Source organism: Entelurus aequoreus, linkage group LG24, assembly GCF_033978785.1.
Source record: "Entelurus aequoreus isolate RoL-2023_Sb linkage group LG24, RoL_Eaeq_v1.1, whole genome shotgun sequence".
NCBI lineage: Eukaryota > Metazoa > Chordata > Actinopteri > Syngnathiformes > Syngnathidae > Entelurus > Entelurus aequoreus.
Genome location: NC_084754.1, coordinates 34,741,735 through 34,763,729, shown reverse-complemented (window position 1 = coordinate 34,763,729; position 21,995 = coordinate 34,741,735). Strand labels below are relative to the sequence as shown.

The window sequence follows — 21,995 nt, the reverse complement described above, 5'->3', positions numbered from 1 at the left end:
TTGGATATAGAGAACATTCAAAGCCTTTATTTATTGAATCGAAAATACTGAAATTCCACAACATAGTGAATTTGCAAACAGCTAAAATTATGCACAAAACAAACTATAATCTGCTACCCAAGAATATACAACAATTATTCTCAACAAAAGAGGAGAAATATAATCTTAGAGAAAAATGTAATTTAAAACATTTGTACGCACGTACAACACTTAAGACCTTCAGTATATCAGTATGTGGAATTAAATGATGGAATGGATTAAGCAAAGAAATCTAACAATGTACTAATATGATCCACTTCAAGAAACTCTTCAAACTTCAAGTGTTTACAAAGTACAAAGAAGAACTAAGGCTGGGCGATATATGGAATATACTCGATATATCGCAGGTTTATCTCTGTGCGATGTAGAAAATGACTATATCGTGAGTATTCGAGTATACGTTCTCACAGTAATAGGAGAGAGAGAAATATGCAAATCTGGTAACAAATGGAGGAAGAATTCATTCCCGAGAAAAACAGCACTGGGTCCATCGTCTGGCGGTGGTTTGGCTTCAAGCGGGAAGATGTCGAACAGACAACCGTAATATGTCAAGTATGCGGCAAAAGCGTTGCTACAAAAAGTAGCAGAGCTACTAATTTGTAGCATCATTTGAAAAGTCACCCGCTAAAGAGTGCTTAAAACTCTGCATGTCAACATCTCCGGTCGGTGCCACACCAACAAAATGCCGAATCAACCAGCCCTGACCCAAATCAGCCTGGCGCCTTCCATTTCCACATCAACAAAAAATAGTCAACAACAGAAGGAGATAACATCCGCAGGAACCTACCACATAGTGAAGGACATACACTATTTGATTTCCTATCATGCAGCTCATTTTTATTTGACAGTTTTTTAAATATCTTTTGTGACATCATGCACAAAAGTGCACTTTATTTGTTTTAAACTATTGTAGTGGCTTTCTTTACAAAAAGTTCACTTTAATTTTGTGTTGTTTTGATATGTCATCTTAGTGACATCATGCACAAAAGTGCACTAATAGCTTGTTTTAAAATGACTTAGTTGTGATTTCCCTCTCTGCATGAAAGTTTAAAAGTAGTATATATTAATGCAGTATGAAGAAGAATGTTTGAATGTAGACACATAGAATCATCATACTGCTGGGATTATATGCATCAAGTGTGCATTCAAGGCTAAGGCAAAATATGGAGATATATATCGTGTATCGTGACATGGACTAAATATATTGAGATATAAATAAAAGGCCATATCGCCCAGCCCTGAGAAGAACCATGATAAACATTCTGAATTTATTTCATCCATCCATTCATTTTCAAGATTATTTTACTCATCTCACCATATGAAATATAACTGACTTCACTAATTAATATTTATTTATTTTTATTGTTATTACTCATGGAGTATATTGTGAATAAATTGAGAACAGGAAGTGAACAAAAGTTTTAGCAAATGCTATGTAAAGGAAAAGGGGTAGGATTAAATAAGCTCTGCTTCTTCCTACTCCTTTTCGAACATGTTGAATAGAGAAACTGGAAATTGTGACGTATCATGTTGTATGCATGCATGTTCCAAATAAACTCCAGCTCAACAACTCAGAGTTGTTTATTTTATGAAGGAATGTAGTCAATAATAGAATGTAGAATGTAGTCAATAATAGAACTGGCACCCTTTGTTAAAAAAGTATTGTTTGTGAATCGAGAATCAATTCTAAATCGAATCGTTACCCCAAGAATCAGATTTGAATTGTGACGTGCCCAAAGATTCACTCCCCTATTCATTAGGATGAAAATATCAGCTTTTTCTCATGACATATCTTTGTACTCTTTTTTTTCCTTTCATTTGATTCTGACAGTATCTTACGGACCAACAAAGACCTTACCTTTAATGGACCAGCTCTCTCTCTCTCTCACACACACACACACACAGTAGGAATATAAGACTGGTGGTTTGGCTTCTCTAGTTAGGAGTAGGGCTGGGCGATATGGCCTTTTATTAATATCTTGATATATTTAGTCCATGTCACGATACACAATATATATCTCGATATTTTGCGTTAGCCTTGAATGCACACTTGATGCATATAATCCCAGCAGTATGATGATTCTATGTGTCTACATTCAAACATTCTTCTTCATACTGCATTAATATATGCTACTTTTAAACTTTCATGCAGAGAGGGAAATCACAACTAAGTCAATTTAGCAAAACTGTATTTATTAAACAGTTATTAAGCAGTGGCACAAACATTCATGTAAATTCCAAAACAGAAAGTGTAAGATTGTCAGAGACATTTTAAAACAAGCTATTAGTGCACTTTTGTGCATGATGTCACTAAGATGACATACCAAAACAACACTAAATTAAGGTGTACTTTTTGTACAGAACGCCACTACAATAGTTTAAAACATATAAAGTGCACTTTTGTGCATGATGTCACACAAGATATTTCAATAACTGTCAAATAAAAATGAGCTGCTTAATAGGAGATCAAATAGTGTATGTCCTTCACTATGTGGTAGGTTCCTGCGGACGTTATCTCCTTCTGTTGTTGACTATTTGTTTCATACGGTGTTGATCTGGAAATGGTTGCTTGGGCATTTTGTTGGTGTGATACCGGCCGAGATGTTGACATGCGGAGTTTCAAGCACTCTTCATTCTCTAGCGGGTGACTTTTCAAATGGTGCTACAAATTAGTAGTACTGCTACTTTTCTCTTTCTCTCGTATTACCACTAGCACCACTGCTAACGTTACTCATGTCGCTACCTCTCTGCTCAGGAGGGCGTGTGACGTTGCACGCGTGTCAGTATGTAAGAAGGTGCGCTTGTTTTAAGTCTTTGTGAGAAGCAGAGACAAGAAAGAGTGAGAAGAGCCTGTAGTGTAATGCCAGCCGCTAAAAGCAACTGCGTGAGGACGTATACTCCAATATCACCATATAGTCAATTTCTATATCGCACAGAGACAAACTCGCGATATATCGAGTATATTCCATATATCGCCCAGCCCTAATTAGGAGTCCTCTATATTTGACCTGACCTACTAGCAGGAACTGCAGTCCTGAGTAGTGACGCTCGCTTGTAACAAAGCAACTTTTGGTTCAGTAAAGCATCTCCGACGTCTCTTTTGATCCAGCCACACTGCCGTGTCATCCTTCTGTCCGGACGAGGATGACAAGACCAGAAATATACGTCCATCCATCCACTATCGAGTAAATAAACGACCCCAAACACTTTTTTAGGACAATAAGGTACAATAATTGCAAAAGTGGTCACCGCCTGAATGAGCTTTATATTTTCTCCATGGGTGTTTGCTAGATAGGTGTGTCAGAAAAGGTGAGACCTTCCCCGACTCACCTTCAGGCTCCTTCAGCAGGCTGATGTCATCCAGCTGACAAATAGTTGCAAAAGCTTCAGAGCAGTGTTGCAGTTGACAGCAGAGAGAGAGATATCCTGTCCAGTACCTGCTCGCACACAAACACCAGCCACGTAGCGTTCAATTCTGCGTTCACCTGTGCTGTCAACAAGGAGATAAACAAAGTACCCGTGACTGCGGCAGGTCTCCGCCATCTTCTGCTTGGACGCCAAGTCTGCAGGGAGTCGGATCAGCAGAGACAGGAAGCGGCCATAACCCCAGGTGAAACAATGAGCGTTACACCTGGAACAGACGTGGTTAGTTGACATTTACACCAGTGAAGAGGCAGTCCTGCACAACCATGTGAGCTCCATCATCAACACTATTTAAAGGCCTACTGAAAGCCACTACTAGCGACCACGCAGTCTGATAGTTTATATATCAATGATGAAATCTTAACATTGCAACACATGACACTACGGTTAACTTATAAAGTGCAATTTTAAATTTCCCGCTAAACTTCCGGTTGAAAACGTCTATGCATGATGACGTATGCGCGTGACGTCAATCGTTGAAACGGAAGTATTCGGACCCCATTAAATCCAATACAAAAAAGCTCTGTTTTCATCTCAAAATTCCACAGTATTCTGGACATCTGTGTTGGTGAATCTTTTGCAATTTGTTTAATGAACAATGAAGACTGCAAAGAAGAAAGTTGTAGGTGGGATCAGTGTATTAGCGGCAGACTACAGCAACACAACCAGGAGGACTTTGAGATGGATAGCAGACGCGCTAGCCGCCGACCTCACCTTGACTTCCTCCGTGTCCGGGTCGCCGACCGCATCTATGATCGGGTGAAGTCCTTCGTCGCTCCGTCGATCGCTGGAACGCAGGTGAGCACGGGTGTTGATGAGCAGATGAGGGCTGGCGTAGGTGGATAGCTAATGTTTTTAGCATAGCTCTGTGAGGTCCCGTTGCTAAGTTAGCTTCAATGGCGTCGTTAGCAACAGCATTGTTAAGCTTCGCCAGCCTGGAAAGCATTAACCGTGTAGTTACATGTCCATGGTTTAATAGTATTGTTGATCTTCTGTCTATCCTTCCAGTCAGGGGTTTATTTATTTTGTTTCTATCTGCATTTAAGCACGATGCTATCACGTTAGCTCCGTAGCTAAAGAGCTTCGCCGATGTATTGTCGTGGAGATAAAAGTCACTGTGAATGTCCATTTCGCGTTCTCGACTCTCATTTTCAAGAGGATATAGTATCCCAGGTGGTTTAAAATACAAATCCGTGATCCACAATAGAAAAAGGAGAAAGTGTGGAATCCAATGAAGTGAAGTGAATTACATTTATATAGCGCTTTTTCTCAAGTGATTCAAAGCGCTTTACATTGTGAAACCCAATATCTAAGCTACATTTAAACCAGTGTGGGTGGCACTGGGAGCAGGTGGGTAAAGTGTCTTGCCCAAGGACACAACGGCACTGACCAGGATGGCGGAAGCGGGGATCGAACCTGCAACCCTCAAGTTGCTGGCACGGCCACTCTACCACCTGAGCTATACCGTCCCAATGAACCCTTGTACCTAAGTTACGGTCAGAGCGAAAAAAGATACGTCCTGCACTGCACTCTAGTCTTTCACTTTCACGTACCTCATCCACAAATCTTTCATCCTTGCTCAAATTAATGGGGTAATCGTCGCTTTCTCGGTCCGAATCGCTCTCGCTGCTGGTGTAAACAATGTGCAAATGTGAGGAGCCTTTCAACCTGTGACGTCACGCTACTTCCGGTACAGGCAAGACTTTTTTTTATCAGCGACCAAAAGTTGCGACCTTTATCGTCGATGTTCTCTACTAAATCCTTTCAGCAAAAATATGGCAATATCGCGAAATGATCAAGTATGACACATAGAATGGATCTGCTATCCCCGTTTAAAAAAAAAAAAGGCATTTCAGTAGGCCTTTAAAGGGTGTGGAATATCAGACCTGGGGTGTCCGTCAGGTGTGAGGGTGTCACAGCGCTGAGGAGCATCATGGGTAAGTGCCAGCTCCAGCCACTCCTGCCGCAGTGATTCAGGTTCAAGAAGAGACTGCAGGAATGGCAACCTAAAGGAGGTCGCACATATAAAATAATGTTTATAAATGTATTTTGAGGGAAGTGTAAATCTGAGACTTTACTTGTGCTCCTCAGCTTGGGCCAGAACCAAGTTATTCAGGTAGGCCACAAAGTGACTTCTGTGGGACATCACCTTCACATCTGCAGGCATGATGGTGGGATAGAACCGTGGAAAGGAGCGTACAGCTGCCTCGCCATGTTTCTCATACAACCTACATGTCAACGTCTTTTAGTCTACATGACTTGTGCTGGTACTTCAAACAAGTTCTTACTGACCTGTGGCAGTGAGCCAGGAGATGAGGAGCACTCCATGGATGCAGTTCTCTCAGATAGCGAAGTGATTTCAGCAAATCTCCTCTCTGAATGACTTCTGCCACCTTACTGGACTGAGTGACAGCTGTAGGAAATAAACACGTTCTTTTGAGACTCCAAGCAAAATAATTGTACTAAACATTCGCACCATTTTCTAAAATGTGTAAATTAGATTAGTTCACACCTCAGTTATTTTATATTGCAAAGTTCTGACAGTAAATGTTATAGATATTTGATTAAAAGGTTTTAAGTTACCAAGATATGAATACTATTAGTCTAAAATGTTAATTTGTTGCCCATAAAGCAAAACCTTTTTATTGGTACCTGTTTTTGTGTATTTGGGATCTGCATAAGTGCAGAAAATCAAACCATGGAGTAGTTATTTACAGTATTTTTAAAATCTTACCTTCCTTCACAACGTGCTTTTTGAAATTTAGAAATTTGCCCAATTTTACGTTTTTTTTCAATTGGTGACATCAGCGGATATCTCCATATATGGTAGAGATTTGCCCAAAGAGCTTTGCGTGAGTTAATAAGCTCATTTTGCTCTATCCTCTTGTTGTGGGGCAGACTGGCTCACACATGCATCCTCCACTGATGCTATTTCTAAGTGTTTTAAATGTAGAAAAAAAAAACATTTTATGACCCCTTTAATATAGGGAAATATATTATTCTTATTGAATATACTAATTTAAATTTTACTGCATACAATTTACATATTTAAATCTGTAATCTCTTTAGTGGTCACTATCATAGTCTTCAAATGTTTACATACTGTAAGTTGCACTCAAAATAATTCAACAGTCATTGTACAGTAAATTCTTATTACAAACGTATTTATATACTTAATAAAATATTGTAACTATATTGATTGATATATAAATATAAATAGAGATACAGATAAAGTTGTAAATAGAGTTATAGAGCAATAGAGAGCTATAGTTAAAGATAGAGGTATAAATAACTATAAAGTTATAGATATAGAGATAAAGATACAGAAATAAAGCAAGATATATGGTATAGATAGATTTATAGAGCTAAAGATACAATATATAAATGGATACAGATATAAATAGATAATATAGATACTCTATAAAGATATATAAGATACAGTATAAGGCTATAAATAGATATAAATAATGATATAGAGTGTTAGATATATAGCTGTAGATGGAGATATAAAGATAAATGGAAATTTAGATAGGATGACAGGTATAGATAGCTGAAGATAGAGACAAATAAATAGTGATAAAGATCTTTGGACAGATTGATATTGACTGACCTATCATGGCTTCAATGAAGGAGGCGTACACTTCCTGCTTCTCCTGCATCAGACACATGTTTCTAACACGCTGCTGGTCCAGCAGGAAGAAGTAACGTCGCATGAAGGTTGTGCAGCTGAGTGTTTGCTCGTCTGCCTGCTTCCTGAAGCAGCTCACTTCTGTGTAAAGTGTTGCCAGCTGGGTGAGATGAGCCAGCAGATCAGGTGGTACAGGTTTAGGTGAGACCACTCGTATAGATTCTGGGGGAGGAGTCTTGCTCTCTGAGGTCAGCAGACTGTCACGCTCCACTTGTGGAAGGTTCTCTGCAGCTCCTCCTCTCTCACACTCCTCTGCTGGGTCCACATCTGAAGGACCTCCAGCAGCTGACTCAACAAGCTCAGCGGGCCCGAAGACGCGCTCCAGCACCTTCAACCACTCTTGCAGAGTTTCTACCAGGACATCTGGATCCAGCAGCATCAAGGGATCTTGGCTCTGAGAGCTGATGAACCAAAAAAAAGCAACTAAGAATATTGTCAGTCAGATGAAACTTATAATGAAATAGTAGTGGTAGCTAGCAATGAGGCAGTCTACAGTAGTTTTGCTGCATGAAAGCTGCTGATCCTAACGCTATTTAACTGAAAAGTTTGCTGAAAGACCATTTTGAACATCCATCCATTTTCTACCGCTTGTCCCTTTCAGTGTCGCAGGGGGTGCCAGAGCCTATCTAAAAGCATTAAATAAATTGTAACGTTAAATAAAACCAAAATACGTCTAATTGTGTTATTTATCTATTATGATTATCGTATTTTCCGGACCATAGAGCGGCCCTGATTATAAGGCGCACTGCCGATGAGTGGTCTATTTTTGATCATTTTTTAAATATAAGGCGCATTGGATCATAGGGCGCATTAAAGGAGTCATATTATATATATTTTTTTCTAAATTGAAAACACTTCCTTGTGGTCTACATAACATGTAATGGTGGTTCTTTGTCAAAATGTTGCATAGATGATGTTTTACAGATCATCTTCAAGTAGCTTTCTGACAGTTGATTCAGGATGCGCCGTTTTGTGGGCGCTCTTATTTACATGGCTCACCTTCGGCAGCGTCTTCTCCCCGTCATCTTTGTTGTAGCGGTGTAGCGTGCAAGGATGGGAGTGGAAGAAGTGTCTTTAAGTAAAGATGGACTTTCCTAAATCAATAACGGAGCAGCATCTCCTCATCCAGAAACAACAACACCGGAAATGTGTCCCGTGAAAAACCGTCCGACCGGAACTCTCTAATAACTAAAGTTCCTTGGGTGAATAATGTACACTCACTACACCGGTATGTTTTAGCGCTTTCATGGCGAGTTTACTGACAGATATAAGTAAGAACTTTACACTACTTTTTGTTAGAAATGGCAACAGCGGAGGATGAATGTCACATAAGAAGAAGATAGAGAAAAAGAAGAAGCTTATCGACTACAAAGCGCGCAATTTTTCAGGATTCATGCACATCTCATATATAGATCAGCAGGTACCAGAAGGTAAGAGAAGATGCTTTTGTATAATATTGCGAAACAAAACGCCAGATAATATGTCTTACCTTATACACACACCATAATAATACGGTGCGGCTTCATAGCTTACCAAAGTCGTACTAAAACATTTTGATGGATTTTTTAGCGCCGTGTGTAATGTACTATATTTTCAATGGAACATATAAAATGTTGGTGTTGTTTACTTGAGTAATTGCCATCATACTGCAGTCTACACATATCTCTTATGTTTGACTGCTATCTACTGGTCACACTTATTACATTACACCATGGACCAAATAAAACTGCATCGAGGTCGGTAAGCAAAACCAGAATTATTCCGTACATTAGGCGCACCGGGTTATAAGGCGCATTGTCGAGTTTTGAGGAGAAAAAAATAATTTTAAGTGCGCCTTACAGTCCGAAAAATATGGTATATTGTGAAGTAATTTAATGTCCAATTGCTAATTTGATGGTTGAAATACACATTTTGTGTCTTGTGGAATAAACGACATATTTTCTTCCTTTAAAAATCAATTGAAAATTTTTTAAAAATGGAACATCAACTTGTTCAAGTAAATTTGTAAAAATGCATACAATAGTTGATACAGACACTTAATATTACAACGGTACCTCCACTTAAGAATGTTTTGAGAGTCAGCAAGAGCAGTCTCTCAGCATCCCCGCCATGAGTTGCTGTGGCAAATGTCGCAGTGAACCCTGTATGATCCACTCAGATCATTGGTCTTACTAGCATTAGCTCATGCTTGCCAACCCTCCTAAATTTTCCGGAAGACTCACGAATTTCAGTGCTTCTACCATTCAACCATTCTCCTGAATTTCTCCCGATTTCCAGCCAGACCTGAGTGAAGACAGCCTGTCGTCACGTCCACCTGTCCTCCATATAAAGAGCGTGCCGGTGTTGTACCGAAATCTGTTACCCATCGGAATTTGTAACTCCAGGGGGCGATGTTCCCATGGCGTTTGTTTGATGGTTAAACGGCAAGCCCAAAGAGGAGGAGAAGAAGAACGCGTGCGTAAATGGCGTAAACTATCCTTAATGCTGAAACGTCAGTTGTCAGAATTTCAGCATTAATAAATTACACATATTCTGGAAATTAATGACTTACTTTCATTATAGTATAGTATAATATGCGTAATTTATTAATGCTGAAATTCTGCATAATCAACAGCTGATACAATGGACTCATACTATAATGAAAGTAAGTCATTGATTTCCAGAATATGTGTAATTTATTAATGCTGAAATTCTGACAACTGACGTTTCAGCATTAAGGATAGTTTACGCCATTTACGCACGCGTTCTTCTTCTCCTCTTTGGGCTTGCCGTTTAACCATCAAACAAACGCCATGGGAACATCGCCCCCTGGAGTTACAAATTCCGATAGGTAACAGATTTCGGTACAACACCGGCCCAGTCACGTTATAACATCTACGGCTTTTGGAGCTCAGTGCGCAACTGCACACACAACAAGAAGGAGACTATTTTATATGTGTCCGTTATCCATAGATTTATCTATAACCCATAAAGTAGGCAGGCACGGAGCTATTGCTCAGCGTGTGTTTATTGCAGCCTGCACGTTAATACACTGACAAACAACATCCGGATTCCTATCATGCATTGCTTCAAAACTACGGCAAGTAGTAGAGAGGAGTGTTATGTGTGTGTGTATACGTGTAAATAAATGAACACTGAGATTCAAGTATGTATTTTATATATATATATATATATATATATATATATATATATATATATATATATATATATATATATATATATATATATATATATATATATATATATATATATATATATATATATATATATAAAAATAAATAAAAGAAATACTTGAATTTCAAATATTTATTTTATATATTTATATATATATATATATATATATATATATATATATATACAAATAAAAGAAATATTTGAATTTCAGTGAATTCTAGCTATAAATACTCCTCCCCCTTCCCCGCCCACCTCAAACCCCCCCCATCTCCCAAGGAGGTCTCAGGGTTGGCAAGTATGTATTAGCTTATAACTAAAGAGCAACATTAATTTGTTTTCCAACCATGGGAAAGAAGAAAAAAAAATGGATGTTATTCTCTGAATTAAAGACAGAAATCATCAGAAAAATTACAATTTGAGCATGTCACTACTATTCTGCACCATGTTAAAATTATATCTAGGTGGCTGACATTTATCTATGAAAATATGGAAAAGCTGCTGATGGTGTGTTTGACGGAGAAGCATCTTTACAGAAATACCATTGAAGCCACTCTTCAAGGTTAATACTGTACGTCATAATTACATTACTTCATAAAAGTACTGTATTTGTTAAGTTAATTCTAACAAGTATATTGTTTTTACACAATAGTTATACAAGTCTGTTTTTCTTTTTAAAATCCATGTTAAATGTTAAATTGTGCTGTTTCGGGTGGATCAAGCATCAGATAAATTGATTTCAATTAATTGTAATGGGCGACATTAATTTGAGATACAAGTGTTTTGAGTTAAGAGCTCTTTCACAGAACCCATTAAGCTCGTAAGTGGAGGTACTTCTGTACATACACTTCATTTTTAACGATGCTCCGTACTTACATCGCTCGCTCTGTGGCCGACTGAAGCTCCAGTAGGTCACACTCTGTGTTGGGCATGTCAACATAAACCCTGTGAAGACATCAGTAGTTTCAATCATGGCACCAAAAGTCTGATTAGTTTGTGGTGGAATGTTCCGTGTACTCACTCAGTATCGCCGTCCTCTGAGAAAGGAGCAGAGGTGGCAGACATGTCCGCCGGCGAGCTGGAGTCGGGTCGTTGCCAAAGCTCAGAGTTCATCTGCAGCGTATTGATCTTCTCAGTTGTCTTCTTAACAAAACTAGAAACACTGGGAGAAACAAAAAGCCTGAATGAGTAACGAGCAGCGCAAGTGTTTGGAAACGAAACCTGTCCAAAATGACGTGAATGCTGCAGAAAACCAAAGCGGTGTGTGTGTCTTCACTAGAAAAGGGAAGTTAAAAATGCTCCATTGCACCTCAGTTATCGTCAAGGTTTCAGTTCACACTAAATGTCCAAAATAATCCCCATTTAAGAGCACGCAACGCAGCTGCTGAGAGCCTCCTTTCGGTTTGTGGACACGTGGGTGTGTTCACCTGTCTTTGACGGCCTGCAGCGCCATGCGAGGGGGTCGGGGTCGGAAGGAGAGGGGCAGGTGGAACTGCAGGCCCTGCTCGGATCGCTCAGCTTCTGTACGCTCGCTGCTCTGTGGATCTGATGGAGAGTGGGGACAACGCCAGAGGAGAAACACAAAGATGGATGGAGCACTGGTGGTGTGTGATCAGAGGGAGGACACAACATGCAAGCAGCTGCAGCATCGGTAGGAGGGAGGAAGACGATGAAGAGGAGGAGGTGGATACATGGTTGTTGAGCGATATAAATAAAACTGAACACATGATGATGTGTGTAGGACACAATGACAGAAGATATTTGATATTAATCGTGTGGGAAAGGGGAATTCATAAAGAATATCACATTTTTCTAAAATGTACAAATAAACCACTCAATTAGTAATAAAGTCATTCCAGCAATAGTTTCATTGTCCATGGCTTACCGTGCTCCACTTGGTCTTCTTCTTGCACAAAGCTGAATTCCTTGAGCCGCTCCTCCTCAGACGTGGAAGGGTTAATGAGGGAGCAGGTCTCCTCGTCAGACTGGCTTCCTCTGCGACTAATCACTCGGTAGATCCCACAGTCCAGGACATTGAAGCTCTCCTGTTAGAGGAAACGACAAGTGTTGAGGCTCAAACTAGGACCTATCAGCACCAGCACTGAATTTGTATTTTGTGTTTAAATAACAGCTTACCGAACGTTGACCAGCTTCCCAACAAGGTACAATGAGGGATGGGCATAATAATCAATTATTGATCATCTATTGTTTGCTCCTGGCGATCTACATCTTGCCCAGGGACTATGGTTGGAAACTAGCTTTGTGGCTAAAACTTGCACATTTACAGCAATGTTGATCAATGTGAGTTGTCCCTGTTCAAATAAACTAATACAATGAAAAATGAAAATAAGAACACTGACTATTGTGTGTTATTGATAGGGATGCACAACTTTTTTTTTCTTATTTCTTCTTTTTCTCCTTTTCTTTTCAGGACTGATATCGATAACTTATTTACCGCTTTTTTTTTTAGTCTAGATTTAAATGTAGTGTGTGAACAGCTGAAGGTAAGAACGACTCAAACAAAAGTGTATATGATAGGGATGGCTTTTGTTCATGGTACAGATTCCCTGTTAATAAATGTTAACTGTTTGATGATAAAACTTTTTACTATTTTTTTTGTGTAACATTTGAAAATTAGCTGGTGCTGATAACTTTGCTGTCCGGTTGTCATATCTTTTTTTTTTTTTTTTTTATAATGTCCTGCCCAGCTTCTCGGGCAAATCATATAGTTGATGTAGATGTAGATGTAGATGATCATATAGCAGATGTAGATGCCCATATCGGCTGTTCACATTTACTTTACAAAAGAGAAGTGTAGGATACTTCTCTTGTTGCCTTACTTGTATTTTGACTTTATTAAATGTATTTATATTATCATTTGGTGCAGCCGGGCCGGAGCAGGAGGGGATAGAAAGAGAGAAAAAGGAAGACAGAGGGGGGAATTGTGGGGACAAGAGGGGGATTAGACAGAGAGACAAAAACAACAACAGCAAACACAACAACAACAACAACAACAACAGAGCAACATCAGCAAATACGACATGTACAAATATGATGGTAAAAGTAATAGCAAATAAGCAGTTAGCGAAAATTTTAAAAAAAAATACAGAAATGACAATGATCATTATTACACTAAAAATGGAGCAATATGAATATCAATAGAAATAGTGCTATTGATAATAAACAATACCAGTACTTTACCTTTATTATCAACAATACAATTGTTCAAATGCAACAATACATATACGTAATGATAACTTGAGATACGAAAGAATGCAGAAAAATGGAGGGGAAGAAAGAGAAACAACCTACATTAACCTAGTAGATTGTTATAGTAACAATAGGTTAAGCTTTGTCAGTGTGCCATGTGTTATACCCAGTTTACCCTAGGGCAACAACGTTAATATATGTTTGATGAAACGTGATTATGTGCATGAGTGTATGTGTGCATATGTACTTGTATATGTACAGTATGTGTATGTGTGCTTGTACAGTGAATGTATATGTACAGTATGTGTATATGTGTGTACAGTGAATGTATATGTACAGTATGTGTATATGTGTGTTTGTACAGTGAATGTATATGTACAGTATATGTATGTGTGTGTTTGTACAGTGAATGTATGTGTATGTGTGTGTTTGTACAGTGAGTGTATATGTACAGTATGTGTTCATGTATGTTTTTACAGTGAATGTATATGTACAGTATGTGTATACAGTATGTTTGTGTAATGAATGTGCGTGTGGATGTACGAACTTTGAGTGTGTAAATATGTACTGTATTTATTTGTATATGTATGTGGGAGCGTAGGTACCTATGTATGTCTGTATGTATGTGTGTGAGTATATGTGAATTTGCATGTACAATACATTTGACTCCCAGTGTGTGCGGGAGCCAGAGTACGGCCCCAGCCTCCCCGAGAACCCATCCCACAAACAGTAGGTGTGGTGCCCAGGGAACCAGGGGCCACCGCCCCCACGCAGCCAAGCCGGACAGCGACAGGAACCCCAGAGCCTGGCCCACCACGCCGCCCACAAGGGCCAGCAGCAGGCCGCAGACAGACGCACCCGGCAGAGGACAAGGCACGAGAAAAGCAGGGGGCAGCCAGACCCCAAGCCAGCGAGAGACCACACCCCACACGGACAGAAAGGCGGGACGCCCCGCCCGAGGGGCCCGGAGACCCCCCGCAACCGGACGGGAAGACCGCCCCCGCCCCACCGGCAACAGGGCCCCCACGAGCCCCCCCACCCCCCCACCGCCGGAGAGCGCGGCGAGGCCAGCCCACGGCCACCCCACCCAAGCCGGCCGCCACAGGACCACCCAGCACGGGGCCACAGGAACCACCCACCCCACCCGCAGGGACCCCAACGATGGAGATGGAACAACCAGCAACCGCCCCGCCGAGTTCCCCCCCTGAGGTAGGGGAATAAATAAATAAAATAAATAAATACATAATAATAATAATAATATTAATAAAATATATTTTTAAAAATTTAAAAAAAAAAAAAAAAAAAAAAAAAAAAATAAAATAATTAAATCTATTTATGAAAAAAAATAATAATAATAAATTAAAAAATTTAAAAAAAAGAATTAAAAGAAGATCACAGACATGCTGACACACAAGGTCGCTACCCCAACAACTGGCCGACTCGCAGCACCTCGGAATACCCTGCAGCACCAAGCCACCACAGTAGACGCAGGGACCAGACCCAGCAGGCCCCAACCAAGACGGGCACCCGGAAGGGATGGACGGCGGGACCCAGGAGCTCCAGACACGCAGCCCGGATGCAGTAGCCTGAGGCGCCGACCCCCACCCGACAGGCAGGCCCAGAACGTACCCCCAGAAATATACATACATATATATATACATACACATAAACATACACATGTACACATACACACACATACACATGCATACACATACACATATATATACATACATACATACATACATACATACATACATACATACATACATACATACATACATACATACATACATACATACATACACACACACATACATATACACAGTTTGTCAGTCCGGTTGTCATATCTTGTTTTCTTGTTACATTTAAAACTAATTTGTACTGCAGTTACACTTCCAAGACATTAGATGGCAGAACTGTAGAAGCCAGGGGTGTCAAACTCCTTTTAGCTCAGGGGCGCATGGAGGAAAAGCATTAAAACTTTAAAAAAAGACAACTTCAGATTGTTTTTTTTTTTGTCTTACTTTGGCCAAAAATAGATCAAGCACATTCTGAAAATCTACACATTACAAATGATCCTCTTGGCAAAACATTTCAAGTTAGTTGTAAATTCTGATGGAAAAAAATGGTGCAGTTTCAGAAACACCATGAAGAACACAATGAACTTACACTTTGTCGCAGTGTTTTTACAAAGCCATTAAACTTTAAGCACTTCCTGTTGAGGATTCTCATGTTGGCAGTTAATTAAAAACGTTTGGAAAAGTTATCGAGTGTTTCCTCGCTGCCGCATTGGTGAAATCCGCAACTGCCACAACACATTCATTTATCATCATTCAAATATTACAATTATAATATAACATAACTATCAACTTAACCAATGTGAACATGGTAGATTTAAGTATAAAAAAAAATAGAACAAACACAACAAATGTAGAAATACATTTTTACAACGGAGCTCAGGGTGCACATCGTGCTGTCAACCAATAGCAAGCGCTGCACAAAACTCGAACTACAAAGATGATGGTCATGTTGATTTAAGTCTTTGCATCTTACCGTTTCGTTATTTTATCTGTTGAGTGGATAATTTACATTGAAAGAAGGTATTGTGCGTTGCTACTGCCGCCACAACAGGAGCAGCTGATTGCTTGCACCTGTGCTGATTGGAGAAGCGCCAGCCAATCCAGAGGGCATTTAAAGTCAGCTGACATGTCCTCTTTAAACACTGTCATGTGTGACGTGGGTTACACTTGAATTGCTATTGCGACACCCAATGGACACATTTCTAACAGCAGTTTCCTTCATTAAAAAAATTAAGCTCATTTTTACATTTAGCAAACTGATTTTGCGGGACGCAGGCCGGATTAAACTTGTTCGCTGGCCTGATACGGCCCGTGGGCCCAACGTTTGACACCCCTGGTATAAGCTATTTATGGCATGTTGTCTAACTAGGCAGTAGCTTTTTCAATGAAGCTGTGTTATGTTGCGCCCTACAAAGTGTCTATACTGTAAATATAGTGCTTATTACACACCAGCTGTTTGATTGTAACATTCATCTTAGTTGTAGTTTTCATTACCAAGTTTGGAGGTTGTGAAATCGCCACGTAAAATCACTGATGCTAATAGTAGCCTGTGTATGACAAATCCAATGTACATTAGCATCAAGCTAGCGCATTACTTTACGTTTGAGTGTTTTCTACCAAGTATACTTGCTTTGTTGGTGTTCGAAATTGCAACATTACTTAGAGGGAGTGTGGCCGCGTCCGCCCAAAGTACTGCTTGAGTGATTGTCTGTGAATGTTCTCATTCATCCAGGTCGTTGTCATCTCAGGGTATTCAATCCATCGCAACTGGACTGTTTGGTTTGTCTTGGAAGACGTTTCGCCGCTCATCCGAGTAGGTTTCATCAGTTCCTGCTCATAGGCTTAGATTGGTCTGATCTAGTCTAGCGGCTGGTGCCAAAACCCAAATATTTATATTCCTGCTTGAGTGATTGTTTCCTTGAGCAGTCTGCAACTGGATGTTATGTGAAGTGCAACAAAGGTATCAAAATATGGTGCTGTTCGATTTTATGTGAATCGATACCCGATAGTACTGACAGAATTTGGTCGGTGCCTAAAGAAGTACCAAATTCGTAACCCATTCCTAGAGATATGACAAACTGTACTTGTAAATTTGTCCAAACCAAAACATGACATCACTATTTATGTAGAACGAACAGCACATCCTTAAATCAGTAGTGACTCTTATGTCTTTATTTCCATCTATCAGTGTGTACAAGAGTGTAGTGATATTGTTGTATTTTGCTGGCAATCACACATCCGAAAAATAGCGGCAGCTCGGAAGTACAAACCCTGGCTACAGGTGGTCTGCTGGCCGACAGGGTTCAGTGTCTTCAGCAATGGTGGGGCTGGGGTCTTATGAGAAATAAGATGTACACTCCACTGCACACGTAATGTAAATCACTTTACTGATTACTAAATGTGTTAGAATTACATATTTCCTCAGCTCTATGAAAGTGTGAGCTGATTTGAAAGATATTGTACATCTAGTATTTTACAATTATAAACGCTGTTTGCATATTGAAAACATTTTTCAAAACAAAAATTATAACAAAAACACCACCGGCTAGCCAAAGTTACCATCAGTGGTTTAACAGAACACATGTTTTAAAACAGTGTATATTTTTTCGGAATTACTAAGTTAACGTAAACAAAATAGACACTGTCCCGGAAAAAATTAATTGGTGTTTAAGACGGTCACTCCCCCTGTCTTATAAACACGTAGGTGCAAGGAGTGCGTGCACACACACAAAAGGAGTCTAGGACAAGCAACAAACAATTTGCAGTAATGTTGTTGTTACGATAAAATATACTTTCAATGATGGCTAATGCTAACTATCCAAATCGGTATTATTAGCAACCAACACCCAAAGCTAATGCACATGCACATGTTTCGTACATACGTAGCAATGTCATTGCGTCCTGGAAGACTAGGATAGCAGGATATAACACTTAAAATACATTGGAAAGTTAGCACCCTCTAGGCATCTGTGTAAATGTTGCAAAGAGCCCCTTTAACTTTATTACATTAAAGGCCTACTGAAAGCCACTACTACCGACCACGCAGTCTGATACTTTATATATCAATGATGAAATCTTAACATTGCAACACATGCCAATACGGCCGGGTTAACTTATAAAGTGACATTTTAAATTTCCCGCCACACTTCCTGTTGAAAACGTCTAGATATGATGACGTATGCGCGTGACGTAAACGGTTGATACGGAAGTATTGGTACCCCATTGAATACAATACAAAAAAGCTCTGTTTTCATTTCAGAATTCCACAGTATTCTGGACATCTGTGTTGGTGAATCTTTTGCAATTTGTTTAATGAACAATGGAGACTGCAAAGAAGAAAGTTGTAGGTGGGATCGGTGTATTAGCGGCGGACTACAGCAACACAGCCAGGAGGACAGAGATGGATAGCAGACGCGCTAGCCGCCAAACTCACCTTAACTTCCTCCGTCTTGCCGACCGCATCTGTCCTTCGTCGCACCGTCGATCGCTGGAACGCAGGTGAGCACGGGTGTTGATGAGCAGATGAGGGCTGGCTGGCGTAGGTGGATAGCTATTGTTTTTAGCATAGCTCTGTGAGGTCCGGTTGCTAAGTTAGCTTCAATGGCGTCGTTAGCAACAGCATTGTTAACCTTCGCCAGGCTGGAAAGCATTAACAGTGTAGTTACATGTCCATGGTTTAATAGTATTGTTGATCTTCTGTCTATCCTTCCAGTCAGGGATTTATTTATTTTGTTTCTATATGCAGTTAAGCACGATGCTATCACGTTAGCTCCGTAGCTAAAGTGTTTCGTTGATGTATTGTCGTGGAGATAAAAGTCACTGTGAATGTCCATTTCGCGTTCTCGACTCTCATTTTCAAGAGGATATAGTATCCGAGTTGTTTTAAAATACAAATCCGTGATCCACAATAGAAAAAGGAGAGAGTGTGGGATCCAATGAACCCTTGTACCTAAGTTACGGTCAGAGCAAAAAAAGATACGTTCTGCACTGCACGCTAGTCCTTCACTTTCACGTTCCTCATCCACAAATCTTTCATCCTCGCTCAAGTTAATGGGGTAATCGTCGCTTTCTCGGTCAGAATCTCTCTCGCTGCTGGTGTAAACAATAGGAAAATATGAGCAGTCCTTCCCCCGGTGTCGTCACGCTACTTCCGGTAGGGGCAAGGCTTTTTTTTTATCAGAGACCAAAAGTTGCGAACTTTATCGTCGTTGTTCTATACTAAATCCTTTCAGCAAAAATATGGCAATATCGCGAAATGATCAAGTATGACACATAGAATGGATCTGCTATCCCAGTTTAAATTAAAAAAAATTCATTTCAGTAGGCCTTTAACAGCGGCTGCTTTATCGGGCTTCTAATAGGACAAAATGTGCACTTCAGCGCATGAATGCGTTTGCGTGTGGACCAAGACTATTTGAAAACTACACTCCTGGGAAAGGAGATTGTCAGACAGTTTAAGAACAACATTTCTCAACGAGCTATTGCAAGGAATTTAGGGATTTCACCATCTACGGTCCGTAATATCATCAAAAGGTTCAGAGAATCTGGAGAAATCACTGCACGTAAGCGATGATATTACGGACCTTCGATCCCTCAGGCGGTACTGCATCAAAAAGCGACATCAGTGTGTAAAGGACATCACCACATGGGCTCAGGAACACTTCAGAAAACCACTGTCAGTAACTACAGTTTGTCGCTACATCTTTAAAGGCCTACTGAAATGAAATGTTTTTATTTAAACGGGGATAGCAGATCCATTCTATGTGTCATACTTGATCATTTTGCGATATTGCCATATTTTTGCTGAAAGGATTTAGTAGAGAACATCGACGATAAAGTTCGCAACTTTTGATCGCTGATAAAAAAAAGCCTTGCCTGTACCGGAAGTAGCGTGACGACACAGGTTGAAGGGCTCCTCACATTTCCCCATTGTTTACAATGCAGCGAGAGCGATTTGGACCGAGAAAGCGACGATTACCCCATTAATTTGAGCCAGGATGAAAGATTCGTGGATGAAGAACGTGAGAGTGAAGGACTAGAGTGCAGTGCAGGACGTTTCTTTTTTCGCTTTGACCGTAACTTAGGTACAAGGGTTCATTGGATTCCACACTTTCTCCTTTTTCTATTGTGGATCACGGATTTGTATCTTAAACCACCTCGATACTATATCCTCTTGAAAATGAGAGTCGAGAACGCGAAATGGACATTCACAGTGACTTTTATCTCCACGACAATACATCGGCGAAGCTCTTTAGCTACGGAGGTAACGTGATAGCATCGTGCTTAAATGCAGATAGAAACAAAAGAAATAAACCCCTGACTGGAAGGATAGACAGAAAATCAACAATACTATTAAACCATGGACATGAAACCACACGGTTAATGCTTTCCAGCCTGTCGAAGCTTAACAATGCTGTTGCTAACGACGCCATTGCAGCTAACTTAGCTACGGGACCTCGACAGAGCTATGCTAAAAATATTAGCTATCCACCTACGCCAGCCAGCCCTCATCTGCTCATCAACACCCGTGCTCACCTGCATTCCAGCGATCGACGGAGCGACGAAGGACTTTACCCGATCATAGATGCGGTCGGCGGCCCGGAGACGGACGAAGTCAAGGTGAGGTCGGCGGCTAGCGCGTCTGCTATCCATCTCAAAGTCCTCCTGGTTGTGTTGCTGTAGTCCGCCGCTAATACACCGATCCCACCTACAGCTTTCTTCTTTGCAGTCTTCATTGTTCATTAAACAAATTGCAAAAGATTCACCAACACAGATGTCCAGAATACTGTGGAATTATGTGGTGAAAACAGAGCTTTTTGTATTGGATCCAATGGGGTCCGAATACTTCCGTTCACTCCGTGACGTCACGCGCAAACGTCATCATACCGAGACGTTTTCGCGGGAAATTTAAAATTGCACTTTATAAGTTAACCCGGCCGTATTGGCATGTGTTGCAATGTTAAGATTTCATCATTGATGTATAAACTATCAGACTGCGTGGTCGGTAGTAGTGGGTTTCAAGTTAAAACTCTACTATGCAAAGTGAAACATTTACCAGCAACACCCAGAAACGCTGCCGGCTTTGCTGGGCCCGAGCTCATCTAAGATGGACTGATGCAAAGTGAAAAAGTGTTCTGTGGTCTGACGAGTCCACATTTCAAATTGTGGTTTGGTCTGTAGCTTACGTTTCTCAGTTCGAACATTAAATATCTTGTCTTTGCAGTCTGTTCAACTGAATATAAGTTGAAAATGATTTGCAAATCATTGTATTCTGTTTTTATTTACGAATTACACAACGTGCCAACTTCACTGGTTTTGAGTTTTGTAAAAAAAAAAACAGACATTTAGTAAAATGCCCATTCGGAAGAGGAACACTTGCGCAATACTGCAAAATGCTGCAGTGTCAAGTGGGATTCGTCGTGATGACAACAACCGAGGACTATTGACTTATCCTGACTTACATGTGAAGAGATGCTGCTTCTTCGGCTGCTGCAGGCCGAGTCCAAGGGCTCTACTTTAGTGATCACCTCCTCTAGCTGGCCAATCAACTCATGATGTGTGTTGGAACTAAGCTGAGAGCGAAGGTGTTCCAGGCGGTCCATGGGAACTGACTTTCTGGCCTGAATTCAACAGAAATGAGTGTTGGGGTTCAAGTGGAACAAACAAGAGACACATGATAAGATTACCTAATTACGTCAATAATAACAATAACAATAATAATAATGGGTACCATACCCGACCGATGCTGATAGCGTGCTGGAACATACAGCAGACAGAAGCAGCCAGAGGCCATAACTCGCGACGTAGAAGACGTTCAACGCAGCGCTCCGCAGACAGCAGGGACATGTGGGACAGTCGACCGCTACCATGGAGGCAGAAAAGCT

General features: G+C 40.4%; 1 protein-coding gene across 4 annotated transcripts in view; it reads right to left on the bottom strand.

Annotated features, from left to right (window-relative positions):
- hps5 (HPS5 biogenesis of lysosomal organelles complex 2 subunit 2) overlaps positions 1-21,995 on the bottom strand; it is a 47,528-nt gene that overhangs the window by 2,548 nt on the left and 22,985 nt on the right. For all 4 annotated transcript variants that reach the window (XM_062035940.1, XM_062035941.1, XM_062035939.1 and 1 more), the window contains 12 exons: positions 21,847-21,995; positions 21,573-21,731; positions 12,207-12,366; positions 11,749-11,866; positions 11,343-11,483; positions 11,198-11,266; positions 7,073-7,551; positions 5,755-5,875; positions 5,541-5,690; positions 5,349-5,468; positions 3,557-3,670; positions 3,370-3,476 (listed from right to left, as the gene is read on the bottom strand). The exon at positions 21,847-21,995 is cut by the window's right edge and continues 30 nt beyond it. In XM_062035940.1, coding sequence (XP_061891924.1) covers positions 3,370-3,476; positions 3,557-3,670; positions 5,349-5,468; positions 5,541-5,690; positions 5,755-5,875; positions 7,073-7,551; positions 11,198-11,266; positions 11,343-11,483; positions 11,749-11,866; positions 12,207-12,366; positions 21,573-21,731; positions 21,847-21,995 — 1,887 coding nt within the window. The remainder of the gene's footprint in view (positions 1-3,369; positions 3,477-3,556; positions 3,671-5,348; positions 5,469-5,540; positions 5,691-5,754; positions 5,876-7,072; positions 7,552-11,197; positions 11,267-11,342; positions 11,484-11,748; positions 11,867-12,206; positions 12,367-21,572; positions 21,732-21,846) is intronic.